Here is a 16519-nt window from a genome sequence, read left to right on the forward strand (position 1 = left end):
ACCCAGGGCTGGCGCTACCATTTAGGCAGCCTAGGCAATCGCCTAGGGCACCAGGATTATTTGGGGGGCAGCATTTTGCCGAAGGGGGTGGCAGGCGGCTCCGGTGAACCTCCCGCAGGCACGACTGCGGCAGCTCGACCGGAGCCGCGGGACCAGCGCGGGGGGCGGCGAAAGGGCCATGCGCCTAGGGAGCGAGAAACCCTGGCGCCGGTCCTGGGGGCACCACATACCCAACCCCCACCCCATGTGCCCTGTTCAGCCCCCACAACCCCGCTGGGAACCGGGCTATGCAAACTGGGGGTTAGCCAATGGGCCTGGATCAGGGAAAGAGCCCCCCAGAGGGGACAGGCCCCTGCCTCATTCCCCACCCCCGCCCTCCTGAGCCAGCCCATCCCCACCCTGGGGCCAGGTGGGAGCCAGCACCCCCTAGGGGGGACAGGCCCCTGCCCCATTCCCACCCCCCTGAGCCAGTCAGTCTCTGCCTGGGGCCGGATGGGAGCCAGCACCCCCTAGGGGGGACAGGCCCCTGCCCCACCCCCGCCCTCCTGAGCCAGCCCATCCCCACCCTGGGGCCAGGTGGGAGCCAGCACCCCCTAGGGGGGACAGGCCCTTGCCCCATTCCCTGCTCCCCTGAGCCAGCCCCTCCCTGCCCTGGGCTGGATCGGAGCCTAGAGGGGAAAGGCCCCGGGTCCCCTTCTCTTTAACTAAGGGCCAGGCCTGTTCGTTTGTCATTTCCCGGTTCCCATCTCCCAGGGCTTGGCTGCATTTCAGCCCTCAGAGCCAGGTGCCCTCTGGTCCTGGGGGACCCCGTGACTGGGGCCCAGCCCTGTCAGGTCTCCCCCAGAGTGGCTGGTGAGGGGCAAATGCTCAGGGGGTCTGTCCTTTTCCCAGCCTGACCCAGGGGAGGAGCGACCCTGTCCCGGCCTGGCCCCCTCGCCCCACAGCCCCCATTATCGGCTCATCTCTCCTTCAGGCTTTTGCTTGCTCTCCCCCCGCACCCCCCCACCTGTGTCTGTCTGTCCCACGCCTCCATTCCCCGTCCCCCCTCACTGCGTCCCCCCCCAGCCAGGATCACACCGAAATCCATCACTGGGGGAAGGATGTTCTCAATCGGCCGGAAGATGGATAAAGGCGCGCGCCGTGATTACAATCCCAGCCTGCCGCACTTTAATTAACACTTTAGTTAATTAGTTCGGGCCCATTTACGAGTAAAATGTTTTTATTAGGGAATTTGCATGATGGGCCGGCGTGATGAATTGATGTGTTAGCCAAACTATCCGACTGTTCTTATAGATAATAAACAGGAATCAATCAGCCACCTCCCCCGATGCGCTGCGCCGGCCCCCCAGGCAAACTTTCCATCCTTCCCCGCGGCCTGGGTATGCCTGGGGTCCCCACTCCCACATATCCCTGAGAGTCGCCGATCGGACACCCGGCACTGAGATGCAGCCACCTCTGGGGTGGGGCAGGGGCCGGTTAGACAGGACCCCCCTTGCCTTGCACTGAGATGCAGCCACCTCTGGGACAGTGCCCAGAGGCTGGTTAGATGGGACTCCCCTCGCCCGGCACTGAGATGCAGCCACTTCTGGGGCGGGACCCAGGGGCTGGTTAGACGGGACACCCCCCTTGCCCGGTTGAGATGCAGCCACCTCTGGGATGGGGCAGGGGCTGGTTAGATGGGATCTGCCTCACCCGGTTGAGAGGCAGCCACCTCTGGGATGGGGCAGGGGCCGGTTAGATTTAGGTTGGACATTAGGAAAAAGTTCCTAACTGTCAGGGTAGTTAAACACTGGAATAGATTGCCTAGGGAAGTTGTGGAATCTCCATCTCTGGAGATATTTAAGAGTAGGTTAGATAAATGTCTATCCGGGATGGTCTAGACAGTATTTGGTCCTGCCATGAGGGCAGGGGACTGGACTCAATGACCTCTCGAGGTCCCTTCCAGTTCTACAGTCTATGAGTCTATGAGATGGGACACCCCCCTCACCCGGTGCTGAGATGCAGCCACCGCTGGGGCAGGGCCCAGGGGCCGGTTAGACGGGACCCCCCTCGCCCGGCGCTGAGATGCAGCCACCTCTGGGCTGGAGCCCAGGGGCTAGTTAGACGGGACCCCCCTAGCCCGGTTGAGATGCAGCCACCTCTGGGATGGGGCAGGGGCCGGTTAGACGGGACCCCCCCTAGCCCGGTTGAGATGCAGCCACCTCTGGGGTGGAGCCCAGGGGCTGGTTAGACGGGACCCCCCTAGCCCGGTTGAGATGCAGCCACCTCTGGGGTGGAGCCCAGGGGCTGGTTAGACGGGACACCCCCCTCGCCCGGCGCTGAGATGCTGCAGGAACCAGCCCTGGCTGTGGGGGAAAGCCCCCGCCCCGACATCCCAGCGGCTCCATCCAAGCCCCGGCTGCGCGGGCCACGAGGGGGGCGGGAGGCTGGTGCCGGATGGCGGAGCCGTGACCGCCCCCGAGCCCGAGCAGCGTCCAGTGCTTGGGAGTGGGGCGCCACCCTGCGGCCACGCCGAGCTACTGCAGCCCTGCGCCCCGCCGCCGGCTCCCCTCAACGCAGCCGGGCCGGGCTGGGAACAGCGGCCCCTGGCGGGGACCGCGCCGTGGGGGGCAGGAACGGGACACGGGGCCTTCCCTCTCCCGGCCCGGCTGCCACCCGGCTCCAAGCGGGGTGACTGCACCCCTGTGCCGGACAGGGGGTCCCCGTGGGACTGGCCCCTGCCCCACCCCAGAGCCAGCCGTGTCCCAGGACCGGGAGAGGGGTCCCCGTGTCGCCCCACCCCAGGGCCAGCCACGTCCCAGTGCCAGGCAAGGGGTCCCTGTGTCGCCCCACCCCAGAGCCAGCCCCATCCCAGCGCCAGGCGAGGGGTCCCTGTGTGACTGGCCCTCATATGACCAGCCCCCGTGCCACCCCAGAGCCACCCGTGTCCCAGCGCCGCGCGAGGGGTCCCAATGTTGCCCCACCTCAGAGCCAGCCACGTCCCAGTGCCAGGCGAGGGGTCCCCGTGTGGCCCCACCCCAGAGCCAGCCGTGTCCCAGCGCTGGGCGAGGGGTCCCCATGTGACCAGCCCCCGTACCACCCCAGAGCCACCCGTGTCCCAGCGCCGCGCGAGGGGTCCCAATGTTGCCCCACCCCAGAGCCAGCCACGTCCCAGTGCCAGGCGAGGGGTCCCCGTGTGGCCCCACCCCAGAGCCAGCCGTGTCCCAGGGCTGGGCGAGGGGTCCCCATGTGACCAGCCCCCGTACCACCCCAGAGCCACCCGTGTCCCAGCGCCGGGCGAGGGGTCCCCATGTCGCCCCACCCCAGAGCCACCCGTGTCCCAGCGCTGGGCGAGGGGTCCCCATGTGACCAGCCCCCGTACCACCCCAGAGCCACCCGTGTCCCAGTGCCAGGCGAGGGGTCCCCGTGTCGCCCCACCCCAGAGCCAGCCACGTCCCAGAGCCAGGCGAGGGGTCCCCGTGTGACCAGCCCCTGCCCCAGGGGTCAGCCCATGGCCTCCTCACTGAATGACTGAGCCAGCTTCATCCTGTAACGTTCATTTCAATCCAGCTCTGGGAGGGGGCGGTGAGCCAGGACTCCTGGGTTCTCTCCCTGGCTCTGGGAGGGGAGTGGGGGCTGGTGGTTAGAGCAGGGGGGCTGGGAGCCAGGACTCCTGGGTTCTCTCCCCGGCTCTGGGAGGGGAGTGGGGGCTGGTGGTTAGAGCAGTGGGGGCTGGGAGCCAGGACTCCTGGGTTCTCTCCCTGGCTTGGGGTGTCTCTGCCAACAGCCCAGTCAGTTAGTGGCAGAGACGGGAAGTGGCTGGGCCTGGTCGATATCAACCCTGAACTTTCCACCTCAGCTTGGCCTCCCATTTATCCGCCTTTGTGTCCATCGGCGTCTGCCCCCAGCCCCTCCAAGGAAAAAAATCCCACCTTCACTTCATAAAAGCCATCATCTTTTGGAGACCAACACCAGTGCCCCTCACTCCTGATCCGCAGCCCCCTGCCAGCCCCAGGCTCCCCCATAGCTCTGCTGGTGCCCCTCACTCCCGACCCGCAGTCCCTGCTAGGCCCAGGCTCCCCCATAGCTCCGCCGGTGCCCCTCACTCCCGACCTGCAGCCCCTGTCAGCCCCAGGCTCCCCATAGCTCCGCCGTGCCCCTCACTCCCGACCTGCAGACCCCTGCCGGCCCCAGGCTCCCCCATAGCTCTGCCGGTGCCCCTCACTCCCGACCTGCAGCCCCTGTCAGCCCCAGGCTCCCCATAGCTCCGCTGTGCCCCTCACTCCCGACCCACAGCCCCCTGCCAGCCCGAGGCTCCCCCATAGCTCCGCCGGTGCCCCTCACTCCCGACCCGCAGCCCCCTGTCAGCCCCAGGCTCCCCATAGCTCCACCGTGCCCCTCACTCCCAACCCGCAGCCCCTGCTAGGCCCAGGCTCCCCCGTAGCTCCGCCGGTGCCCCTCACTCCCGACCCGCAGCCCCTGCTAGGCCCAGGCTCCCCCATAGCTCCGCCAGTGCCCCTCACTCCCGACCTGCAGCCCCTGTCAGCCCCAGGCTCCCCATAGCTCCACCGGTGCCCCTTACTCCCGACCTGCAGCCCCTGTCAGCCCCAGGCTCCCCTGTAGCTCCGCCGGTGCCCCTCACTCCCGACCTGCAGCCCCTGTCAGCCCCAGGCTCCCCATAGCTCCACCGGTGCCCCTTACTCCCGACCTGCAGCCCCTGTCAGCCCCAGGCTCCCCTGTAGCTCCGCCGGAGCCCCTCAGTCCTGACCCACAGCCCCTGCTAGGCCCAGGCTCCCCCATAGCTCCGCCGGTGCCCCTCACTCCCGACCTGCAGCCCCTGTCAGCCCCAGGCTCCCCTGTAGCTCCGCCGGTGCCCCTCACTCCCGACCCGCAGCCCCTGCTAGGCCCAGGCTCCCCATAGCTCCGCTGGTGCCCCTCACTCCCGACCCGCAGCCCCTGTCAGCCCCAGGCTCCCCATAGCTCCGCCGGTGCCCCTCACTCCCGACCCGCAGCCCCTGCTAGGCCCAGGCTCCCCCATAGCTCCGCCGGTGCCCCTCACTCCCGACCTGCAGCCCCTGCCAGCCCAGCACCGCTGACGCCCCTTGAGTCATGTCTCTCTATTTTTCTCTCTTGTTTTTAAACCCCCTCCCCCCGCTCCCCGCAGCCCCCAGAGCGTTATGACTTCATCTTGCGCGCGGGCTGGAGGCAGCGGGAAATAAATCTTCATAAAGCCGCGGCTGTGATTAATCCCTGGGCCAAGGCTGGGAGCGGGACCTTTCGCATTAGCGGCTAATAGGAAGATGGAGAGGGGCTGTCGCCGGCAGTGGCCGCCCGTCATTTGTTCCACTTTGCAGCCCATTTGGCGGCGGGACTGCGCCGCACTCCATCAAAAACATTTTCAGAGTTAATTTCCGACCCTTAATCTGCCTGATTCCTATTTGGTATCGAATGGCAGAATCGATTTTCGTAGCGACTAAATTAAATAAGGGCTGTTCTCATGCATGGGGGAGCCCGGGGGGGGGGCGTGGGGCTAGAGAGATGGATAGATAATGAAGGGTCCATGCGTGGGGGGAGGGCATGAAAGCGCTGGATGGGGGCTGTGGGGGGTGGGGAGGATGTTGCGGGGATGGAACTATGGGGCTGTGGGGCCATGAGGCAGATGGGGTGGGGGTCCTATAGGGGCTGGGGGGCTCTGGGTGGGCCGTGGGGCAGATGGGGCTGGGGTGATATGAGGGCTGGGGGGCTCTGGGTGGGGGCCATGGGGCGGTTGGGGGCTGGGAGGCTCTGGGTGGGCCATGGGGCAGATGGGGCTGGGGGTGCTATGAGGGCTGGGGGGCTCTGGGTGGGGACCATGGGGCGGATAGGGGCTGGGGGGCTCTGGGTGGGCCATGGGGCAGATGGGGTTGGGGGTGCTATGAGGGCTGGGGGGCTCTGGCTGGGGGCTGGACACACAGACACTCGGGCTAACCCCTCCAGAAGCAAAAATAAATCAAATCACCCAGAGACAAATTCCACCCCCCCTTTGCCTCCCTCTCACCTTACCCCTCCCGCAGAGAGGAGGGTCCCTCTGCCCAGCCCTGCTGCATCCCACCCGCCTCTAGGTGGGGGGCCCACAGGATTCCCCCCCCCTCCCCGGAGCAGCCTTTTCTCTCTCCTCCTTTGATCTCATTTTCTGTCACTGACAATTTGACACAAATGTCACCAGGAATCGCGGATCCCCTGCAGCCCCCGGCTAGTGGGGGGTGGCCTAGCACCGCCGGCCCAGCTGCTTGGTACAGAACCCAGGTGTCCTGGCTCCCAGCTCCCCCCGCTCTAACCACTAGCCCCCACTCCCCTCTCGGAGTAGGGGAGGGAACCCAGGCGTCCGGCCATCTCTCTCTCACCTGGGAGCTCCTCCCACACCTGATTCAGCCCAACCTGCTGGAGCGGGATCCCCGGGCTCACAGCGCCACCCCGTGGAGAGAAGGGGAATTTCCCCCCGTGCGCCTCACTCCCGGCCAGCAGCCCCGCCCGGCCCGCTCCGCTGCTCCCCCCCCGCCTCTTCCAGGTCCAAAGTCTGACCCTGATGGGCGGAGCCGGGAGTCAAATATTTACCCGCGCTCCCTATTGCCTGGCAACCGGCGAGCGTCCTCCCCTCCCCCCGCAGGTCCAACCCACCACGCGCCTCCTCGTGGAGGGAAGCAGCCGCCCCCTCACTGCTGAGGTCACCCCCACACCACCGTGGGCTCCCAGCCCCACTCCCCTCCCCGAGCCGGGGAGAGAACCCAGGAGTCCTGGCTCCCAGCCTCCACTCCCCTCCCCGAGCCGGGGAGAGAACCCAGGAGTCCTGGCTCCCAGCTCCCCCTGCTCTCACCACCAGCCCCCACTCCCCTCCCAGAGCCAGGAGAGAACCCAGGAGTCCTGGCTCCCAGCCCCCCTGCTCTAACCACCAGCCCCCACTCCCCTCCCTGAGCCAGGGAGAGAACCCAGGAGTCCTGGCTCTCAGAGCCCCCAGCTCTAACCCCCAAACCCCCACTCCCCTCCCCAAGCCAAGAACCCAAGAGTCCTGGCTCCCAGCCCTCCCTGCTCTAACCACCAGCCCCCACTCCCCTCCCAGAGCTGGGAAGAGAACCCAGGAGTCCTGGCTCCCAGCCCCCACTCCCCTCCCCGAGCCGGGGAGTGAACCCAGGAGTCCTGGCTCCCAGCTCCCCCTGCTCTCACCACCAGCCCCCACTCCCCTCCCAGAGCCAGGAGAGAACCCAGGAGTCCTGGCTCCCAGACCCCCCAGCTCTAACCCCCCAGCCCCCACTCTCCTCCCTGAGCCAGGGAGAGAACCCAGGAGTCCTGGCTCTCAGACCCCCCAGCTCTAACCCCCCAGCCCCCACTCTCCTCCCTGAGCCAGGGAGAGAACCCAGGAGTCCTGGCTCTCAGACTCCCCAGCTCTAACCCCCCAGCCCCCACTCCCCTCCCTGAGCCGGGGAAAGAACCCAGGAGTCCTGGCTTCCAGCCCTCCCTGCTCTAACCCCTCAGCCCCCACTCCCCTCCCCAAGCCAAGAACCCAGGAGTCCTGGCTCCCAGACCCCCCAGCTCTAACCCCCCAGCCCCCACTCCCCTCCCAGAGCTGGGAAGAGAACCCAGGAGTCCTGGCTCCCAGCCCCCCGTGCTCTAACCACCAGCCCCCACTCCCCTCCCTGAGCCAGGGAGAGAACCCAGGAGTCCTGGCTCTCAGACCCCCCAGCTCTAACCCCCAAACCCCCACTCCCCTCCCCAAGCCAAGAACCCAAGAGTCCTGGCTCCCAGCCCTCCCTGCTCTAACCACCAGCCCCCACTCCCCTCCCAGAGCTGGGAAGAGAACCCAGGAGTCCTGGCTCCCAGCCCCCACTCCCCTCCCCGAGCCGGGGAGAGAACCCAGGAGTCCTGGCTCCCAGCTCCCCCTGCTCTCACCACGAGCCCCCACTCCCCTCCCAGAGCCAGGAGAGAACCCAGGAGTCCTGGCTTTCAGACTCCCCAGCTCTAACCCCTCAGCCCCCACTCCCCTCCCCAAGCCAAGAACCCAGGAATCCTGGCTCCCAGCCTCCCCTGCTCTAACCACCAGCCCCCACTCCCCTCCCAGAGCTGGGGAGAGAACCCAGGAGTCCTGGCTCTCAGACCCCCCAGCTCTAACCCCCAAACCCCCACTCCCCTCCCCAAGCCAAGAACCCAAGAGTCCTGGCTCCCAGCCCTCCCTGCTCTAACCACCAGCCCCCACTCCCCTCCCAGAGCTGGGAAGAGAACCCAGGAGTCCTGGCTCCCAGCCCCCACTCCCCTCCCCGAGCCGGGGAGAGAACCCAGGAGTCCTGGCTCCCAGCTCCCCCTGCTCTCACCACGAGCCCCCACTCCCCTCCCAGAGCCAGGAGAGAACCCAGGAGTCCTGGCTTTCAGACTCCCCAGCTCTAACCCCTCAGCCCCCACTCCCCTCCCCAAGCCAAGAACCCAGGAATCCTGGCTCCCAGCCTCCCCTGCTCTAACCACCAGCCCCCACTCCCCTCCCAGAGCTGGGGAGAGAACCCAGGAGTCCTGGCTCTCAGACCCCCCAGCTCTAACCCCCCAGCCCCCACTCCCCTCCCTGAGCCGGGGAGAGAACCCAGGAGTCCTCCCTCCCAGCCCTCACCCCTCAGCCCCCACTCCCCTCCCCAAGCCAAGAACCCAGGAATCCTGGCTCCCAGCCTCCCCTGCTCTAACCACCAGCCCCCACTCCCCTCCCAGAGCTGGGGAGAGAACCCAGGAGTCCTGGCTCCCAGCCCCCACTCCCCTCCCCGAGCCGGGGAGAGAACCCAGGAGTCCTGGCTCCCAGCTCCCACTGCTCTCACCACCAGGCCCCACTCCCCTCCCAGAGCCGGGAGAGAACCCAGGAGTCCTGGCTCCCAGACCCCCCAGCTCTAACCCCCCAGCCCCCACTCTCCTCCCTGAGCCAGGGAGAGAACCCAGGAGTCCTGGCTCTCAGACCCCCCAGCTCTAACCCCCCAGCCCCCACTCCCCTCCCTGAGCCGGGGAGAGAACCCAGGAGTCCTCCCTCCCAGCCCTCACCCCTCAGCCCCCACTCCCCTCCCCAAGCCAAGAACCCAGGAATCCTGGCTCCCAGCCTCCCCTGCTCTAACCACCAGCCCCCACTCCCCTCCCAGAGCCAGGGAGAGAACCCAGGAGCCCTGGCTCTCAGACCCCCCAGCTCCCACTCCCCTCTCCAAGCCAAGAACCCAGGAGTCCTGCCTCCCAGCCCTCCCTGCTCTAACCCTCTACATCTCACTCCCCTCCCAGTATCTAGCATGTCTCACAAACCTCCCCACCCTAGGCCACAGCCCCTGCCATTGTCCAAACTTCCTCCCCAGCTCCCCCCGCACCAGGTATAAGAGGGACCCGCCCAGCCCCACCTGCACCCTTTGAATTTCACAGCCCAGGTAACAGCAGCAGCTGCTCTGCCACCAGCGAACACCAGGTAGGGCGGCCTGGCTGAGGTCTCAGGGGCCGAGTGCCAAGAACCCCAGTCTTAGCTTCAGCCTCTGAGTGAGGGGCACCGCCAGGGCTGGGCAGGGCTGGGCTAGTAGGGGCTGCGGGTCGGGAGTGAGGGGCGCCGGCAGAGCTGGGGGGGAGGGAGGCCCAGGGCTGGGCTAAAGAGGGGCTGCAGGTTGGGAGTGAGGGGCACTGGCAGGGATTGGGGGGGGCAGGGGCTGCGGGTCGGGAGTGAGGGGCACCAGCAGAGCTGGGCAGGCTCTCTCAACGCAGGCTAGTTGTCAGGGTCCAGGCCCTCAGGACTCTGGGACATTCGCTTTTCGGTTCTGGCCGCAGCCTCAGGTTCTGTCCCCGTTTGATTTGTTGGCTGAGCTGCCAGAACCCAATGTAATGGCCTGGCAATGGCACAGCCCAGCTCCACCGGTGCCCCTCACTCCTGACCCGCAGCCCCTGCTAGCCCAGCCCAGGGCTCCCCCCAGCTCTGCCGGTGTCCCTCACTCCCAGCCTGCAGCCCCTGCTCCCCTCCAGCTCTGCCGGTGCCCCTCACTCCCAACCTGCAGCCCCTGCTCCCCCCCAGCTCTGCCGGTGCCCCTCACTCCCAACCCGCAGCCCCTGCTAGCCCAGCCCAGGGCTCCCCCCAGCTCTGCCGGTGTCTCTCACTCCCAGCCTGCAGCCCCTGCTCCCCTCCAGCTCTGCCGGTGCCCCTCACTCCCAACCTGCAGCCCCTGCTCCCCTCCAGCTCTGCCGGTGCCCCTCACTCCCAACCTGCAGCCCCTGCTACCCCCCAGCTCCACCGGTGCCCCTCACTCCCGACCCGCAGCCCCTGCTAGCCCAGCCCAGGGCTCCCCCCAGCTCTGCTGGTGTCCCTCACTCACAACCTGCAGCCCCTGCTCCCCCCCAGCTCTGCCGGTGCCCCTCACTCTCGACCTGCAGCCCCTGCTCCCCCCCAGCTCTGCCGGTGCCCCTCACTCCCAACCTGCAGCCCCTGCTAGCCCGGCCCTGGGCTCCCCCCAGCTCTGCCGGTGCCCCTCACTCTCGACCCGCAGCCCTGCTAGCCCGGCCCCAAATTGCAGCAAAGATCCTTCAGTTCCTTGTTTGTTTGCCTGGGGTGTGACCTCCTGGCACCTCCGTCACCACAGGGCGTTTCCCCCCTACCCAGACCTGCCTGGGGGCCCCTGGGGCCCGGAGAATCCCCGAGAGCTGATTCAGGAGCTGGGCTGCTCAGTAGGGTGCTGGAGGGAGGGGTGAACCCCTCCCCCACACCCAGCCCCTCGTCCCCAGCTCCACCCTATGCCCCTGCCCCGGCCAGTGTGTCCCCTCAGCCCCGCTGTGTTGCCTGCCCAACCCCGGGTGCACCCCAGTGCTGAGCTCAGAGTGGGGGCTCTCCCTGGCCCAAGCAGCGGGGGCTCGGTTGGCTGCACCCCTCCCTTAGGTGACTGGGGAGAGTTTTGGGGGGTCCTGTCCGGGCTGACACCCCCGTGTCCCCCCAGACTCCACTATGGCCTATCAGGCGGAGATAACGCAGCCCGGCCGGGTACAGACCAGCTACTCCTATGGCAACTCCAACGCCTGGAGCTCTGGGATGTGTGACTGCTTCGCGGATATGGGCGTGTGTGAGTCAGGGGGCTCCCTGGGGGGCCGGGGTCCCGGGGGGGATGTGGGGAGGCTCTGGGGTGGGGGTGTCGGGGGGGTTCCCGGGAGGGATGTGGGGAGGCTCTGGGGTGGGGGTGTCGGGGGGGGTTTCCAGGGGGGGTTGTGGGGAGGCTCTGAGGTGGGGGTTTCAGGGGGGTACCCAGGGCGGGATGTGGGGAGGCTCTGAGGTGGGGGTGTCAGAGGGGTTCCCAGGGCGGGTTGTGGGGAGGCTCTGGGGTAGGGGTGTCGGGGGGGTTTCCGGGGGGGGTTGTGGGGAGGCTCTGAGGTGGGGGTGTCAGAGGGGTTCCCAGGGCGGGTTGTGGGGAGGCTCTGAGGTGGGGGTGTCAGGGGGGTCCCCAGGGCAGGATGTGGGGAGGCTCTGAGGTGGGGGTGTAGGGGGCGTTCCCAAGGCGGGTTGTGGGGAGGCTCTGGGGTAGGGGTGCCGGGGGGGTTTCCAGGGCGGGTTGTGGGGAGGCTCTGAGGTGGGGGTGTCGGGGGGGTTCCCAGGGCGGGTTGTGGGGAGGCTCTGGGGTAGGGGTGCCGGGGGGGTTTCCAGGGCGGGTTGTGGGGAGGCTCTGGGGTGGGGGTGTCGAGGGGGTTCCCAGGGGGGATGTGGGGAGGCTCTGGGGTGGAGGTGTCAGGGGGGTTCCCGGGAGGGATGTGGGGAGGCTCTGGGGTGGGGGTGTCGGGGGGGGTTTCCAGGGGGGGTTGTGGGGAGGCTCTGAGGTGGGGGTGTCAGGGGGTCCCCAGGGCAGGATGTGGGGAGGCTCTGAGGTGGGGGTGTAGGCGGGGTTCCCAAGGTGGGTTGTGGGGAGGCTCTGAGGTGGGGGTGTCGGGGGGGTTCCCAGGGCAGGTTGTGGGGAGGCTCTGAGGTGGGGGTGTCAGAGGGGTTCCCAGGGCGGGTTGTGGGGAGGCTCTGGGGTGGGGTGTCGGGGGGGTTCCCAGGGCAGGTTGTGGGGAGGCTCAGGGGCGGGGGTCCCAGTTTCGGGTCTGTAACACCGCCCCCCCCGGCAGGTCTCTGCGGTACCTTTGTGCCCTGCATCCTGGCCTGCCAGGTATCCCAGGACTTCGGTGAGTCCTGCTTCCTGCCCTGCCTGCCCGGCACCTTGCTGGCCCTGCGCACGGGGGTGCGGGAACGGTACCACATCGAGGTGAGGCTGGGCAGGTCCGGGGGGAGGGACAGTTTCCAGCCAGAGCCCCCGGAGCCCCAGCCAACATCCTCGCCCTGCACGGGGCCTGGCCCATGTGGCCCTTCACGCCCTCGCCTGCCCCCTCCCCACTCAGCCAGGGGCACCGACCTGCGAGGAGTAAAACCTCCTGCCCAGCCGTCGCTGAACCCAAATTCAGTGTCAGTTCCTCCCAGGTGGGAACCAGCCACGGGGACAAGTCCCGAGGGCGGGGCTGGGTTCTGGGCCGGGGGCGGGCGGGTTCCCAAAGCTGGGATCCTTTTTCCCTCTTGGCGCGCCCAGGGCCATGGCAGGCCCGGGTGGTTGTTGAGGCTGATAACGACGTTGTGCCAACACCACACAGCTGTTCCTGGCCGGTCTGGCCCCGCTAACCCCCCTCTCCCCACAGGGCAGTATCTGCGACGATTGGCTGGTCATGGTGTGCTGTGGGCCCTGCGGCCTCTGCCAGCTGTCCCGGGAGCTGTCCCACCGGAAATGAGGGGCTGGAGATCCCGGCTCCAGCTAGAGGGGCTCTGAACCATCTCTGCAGCAGGAAGAAAATCTGCCCCTTCCCCTCCCAGGGAGGAGAACAGGAACAGCCGGGGGGGGGGGGAGCCCCTGCCCCAAACCCCCTAAATAAATAACCCCACAAACTCTTTGCAGTAGCCTGTGTTTATTAGTGGGGCCCCAGCACCCGGCATCCTCGGGGAGAGGGGAGAACGAAAAATATTAACTAAACGGGCATATGGAGGAGCGATAACTACAGCATGGGAGGGTCAGGGAAACAGGGGCACACAGCGTGTGGGGGGGTTAAGGGTACAGGTGCGCACACAGCAGGGGGGGTTAAGGGTACAGGCACACACACAGTGTGTGGAGGGGTTAAGGGTACAGGCACACACACAGCGTGTGGGGGGTTAAGGGTACAGGTGCGCACACAGCAGGGGGGTTAAGGGTACAGGTGCGCACACAGCAGGGGGGGTTAAGGGTACAGGCGCACACAGCGTGTGGGGGGGTTAAGGGTACAGGCGCACACACAGCGTGTGGGGGGTTAAGGGTACAGGCGCACACAGCGTGTGGGGGGGGTTAAGGGTACAGGCGCACACAGCAGGGGGGTTAAGGGTACAGGTGCGCACACAGCAGGGGGGGTTAAGGGTACAGGCACACACAGCGTGTGGGGGGGTTAAGGGTACAGGCGCACACACAGCGTGTGGGGGGTTAAGGGTACAGGCGCACACACAGTGTGTGGGGGGGTTAAGGGTACAGGCACACACACAGCGTGTGGGAGGGTTAAGGGTACAGGTGCACACACAGCGTGTGGGGGGTTAAGGGTACAGGCACACACAGCAGGGGGGTTAAGGGTACAGGTGCGCACACAGCAGGGGGGGTTAAGGGTACAGGCACACACACGGTGTGTGGAGGGGTTAAGGGTACAGGCACACACACAGCGTGTGGGAGGGTTAAGGGTACAGGCGCACACAGCAGGGGGGTTAAGGGTACAGGTGCGCACACAGCAGGGGGGGTTAAGGGTACAGGCGCACACAGCGTGTGGGGGGGTTAAGGGTACAGGCGCACACACAGCGTGTGGGGGGTTAAGGGTACAGGCGCACACAGCGTGTGGGGGGGGTTAAGGGTACAGGCGCACACAGCAGGGGGGTTAAGGGTACAGGTGCGCACACAGCGTGTGGGGGGGTTAAGGGTACAGGCGCACACACAGCGTGTGGGGGGGTTAAGGGTACAGGCGCGCACACAGCGTGTGGGGGGGTTAAGGGTACTGTGATGAACTAGGAATGTTCTTAATGTTTTCTCTGAATACTGTGTTCATGCCTCAGTGTCCCCATGGCAGTTCTTAAGTATCTGACAGAGCAAAGGGCCAGTGCACCTAAATGCCTGACACTGTCTCCTGGCAACTGATGGCCTGGGCCCCCCCTCTGCAAAGGTGCCAGCTGAAGGTGTTGGAGACAAAGGGATCAGGTGACCTCCTGGCCCGGGAAAGGGGCTGAGCAGAGGAGGAGGGGCTGGGGGGGTTGTTAGTCTGGAGCTGGCTGGGGACGAGCAGTGAAGTGGGCAGACGTGGGGGTCTGGCTCACTGCCCCCCAGAATGGACCCAGCCGAGGGGTCCGGTTCGCTGTATCTACAAGCTCTGTGTTAGACCCTGTTCCTGTCATCGAATAAACCTCTGTGTTACTGGCTGGCTGAGAGTCACGTCTGACTGCAAAGTGGGGGTGCAGGACCCTGTGGCTTCCCCAGGACCCCACCTGGTTGGGCTCACTGTGGGAAGCGCACGGAGGGGCAGAGGATGCTGAATGCTCCAAGGAGAGACCCAGGAGGTGAAGCCGTGTGAGCTTCTTGCCCTGAACAAGTCTGCTCCAAGGGAGAGGAGGCTCCCCAAAGTCCTGCCTGGCTTGGTGGGGAGCAGTTCCAGAGCATCGCCCGGTGACTCCGTGACAACTGGTGGCAGAGGTGGGATATACTGCACCCCGTGAATGGCGCTGCTTGCAGTAAGTGACTGGGGAGCAGTAAAACAAAGGAGGGATAATGAGGACCAGGCGTGCTGAAGGCTCAGAGAGGGACAGTTTCAGGGGGTGGATAACCTCTGGGAGTGTGTGACCAGTGAGAAGGACTGTTGGAGTAACGGGGTCCCCCTGAGAACTGCAGCGAGCAGTCTCAGGGGTGGAGGAGCTTGCCGCTCTACCCTAGGAGAGAGAAGGATTTTTGCAGTAGCAGGGTTCCCCTGGCGATTGCAGGAGCAGTCCCAGGGGCGGAGGAGTCTGCAGCTCGACCCTGGCAAAGAGGTGGGGACCACGAGAAGGGCTGGCACAAGAGAGGTTCTTCCTGGAAACCATGGGGGAGCCAAGAGCACACAGGCCTGTGAGTCCAGAGCCACTTGGGAACAGTGAAGTGATGGCCTATCACCATCTCCTTAAGGACATTGTGATCCTGTGCACAAAGAGAGAGTTACGCACGGGGACGTTCACCAAGGCACAGTTAATCGTGCAGTTGGAGGAGAAGCACCGCTCTGAGGAGCAGATTCCTGACCCCGATGGGGCTACAAGAGGATCTGGGAGCAGCTGGAGCAGCAGCCAAGCATCCCCGGGAGTCTGGTCCCCAACCAGACAAGGGTCTTCACGATCAGGTTCCCCATCAGGAGATCGGAGACGGATGGGATTGGCGCAGAGAGCGAGAGGACCGTGAGAGAGAGCAAGAGCCCGAGGAAAAGCTGCAGGAGAAGCAGCAGCAGTGTGGACTGGTGATGGTGGAGCAGAGAGACATAGGGGGCTGCCCAGGGTCAGTGGGGAAACATGCCTGCGGGGGCGAGACCCTGGGACAGAGAAAACTGTGGTGGTGCAGCCGCAGTTGCTGAGGGGCTGTGGGACCTGAGTGAAGGTCCCTGGGGTGAAGCCCCTCGCCCTGCCTATGGCCCAGATCCCTGTGCAGACCCAGGAGGGGTCGGGCTGGCTGGTCATTGGGGTTCTCCAGGATATCAGTTGGGAGGCCCTGCTGGGGGGTAACTGGGTCTCTTTGGGACAGGATCCAGGCCCTGCTCCTGTAACGGAGAGGGTTTGAATTCAAATCCAGGGAACCAATTGGCTAGGATGGAAATGGTCAGTGAAAATGCAAATGACCTGGCTGGCAGCGGGAGAGGCTGCTGGGCTCAGGATACCTGCCTACCTGTAACCAGCCCCCTGGGACTGAGGGGGAGGGACAGATGCTCCCCGCCCCCCTGCACACCGGAGAGGGGGATCACGCTGGCTCTGATGCTGTGACCAGAGCAGAGAGCTCGCTGCCTGCCCCCACTGGGACAGCAAGGGGGGAGCTGAGACCCCAGCTAAGTGGGGGGACACCCAGGCAGGGCAGGTCGGCTGCCAACCAGGTTTGCCTGGTCCAGACGTGCTGCTGGAAGTGATTACACAGCAGGGAGGGAGCTACCAGGGACAGGGCTCAGGGGGGCTGTGACCCCAGGCCCAGCCAGCGAGAGGGAGCAGGTCCCACTCCCTGCCCCAGCAGCTGAATCCCAGACCGAGCTGCAGAGGGATCCCTCCTTGGAGAAGCTGAGGGAACTTGCTGGCCACAGCGCTGCAAACCCCCTTGGGGAAGGCTGCAGGGACAGAGTCCTGCAGGAGGAGGGATTCCTGTACCGGGAATGGGCTCCCCAAGGGGAAGTAGAACTGGGGGGGATCAGGAGGCAGCTGGTGGTGCCCCAGGAATCCACAGGGTTCTTCACATTCGAGCCACTGTATGGGAGGAGAGTGAGGGGACCCCTGGACCTGAAAGGAGAG

At 66.0% G+C, this 16519-nt stretch overlaps 1 protein-coding gene across 1 annotated transcript; it reads left to right on the plus strand.

Moving 5' to 3' along the window:
* The first annotated feature begins 9360 nt into the window (after nt 1–9360).
* Nucleotides 9361–12898, plus strand: CNFN (cornifelin). The gene is made up of 4 exons (XM_050930484.1): nt 9361–9430; nt 10935–11057; nt 12091–12227; nt 12652–12898. The coding sequence occupies exons 2-4, from the start codon at nt 10943–10945 to the stop codon at nt 12739–12741; spliced, it is 342 nt and encodes a 113-aa protein (XP_050786441.1). The 5' UTR covers nt 9361–9430; nt 10935–10942; the 3' UTR covers nt 12742–12898.
* The last annotated feature ends 3621 nt before the right edge of the window (nt 12899–16519 follow it).

Source organism: Gopherus flavomarginatus, chromosome 20 (genome assembly GCF_025201925.1).
Source record: "Gopherus flavomarginatus isolate rGopFla2 chromosome 20, rGopFla2.mat.asm, whole genome shotgun sequence".
In the NCBI taxonomy this organism is placed as follows: Eukaryota; Metazoa; Chordata; order Testudines; family Testudinidae; genus Gopherus; species Gopherus flavomarginatus.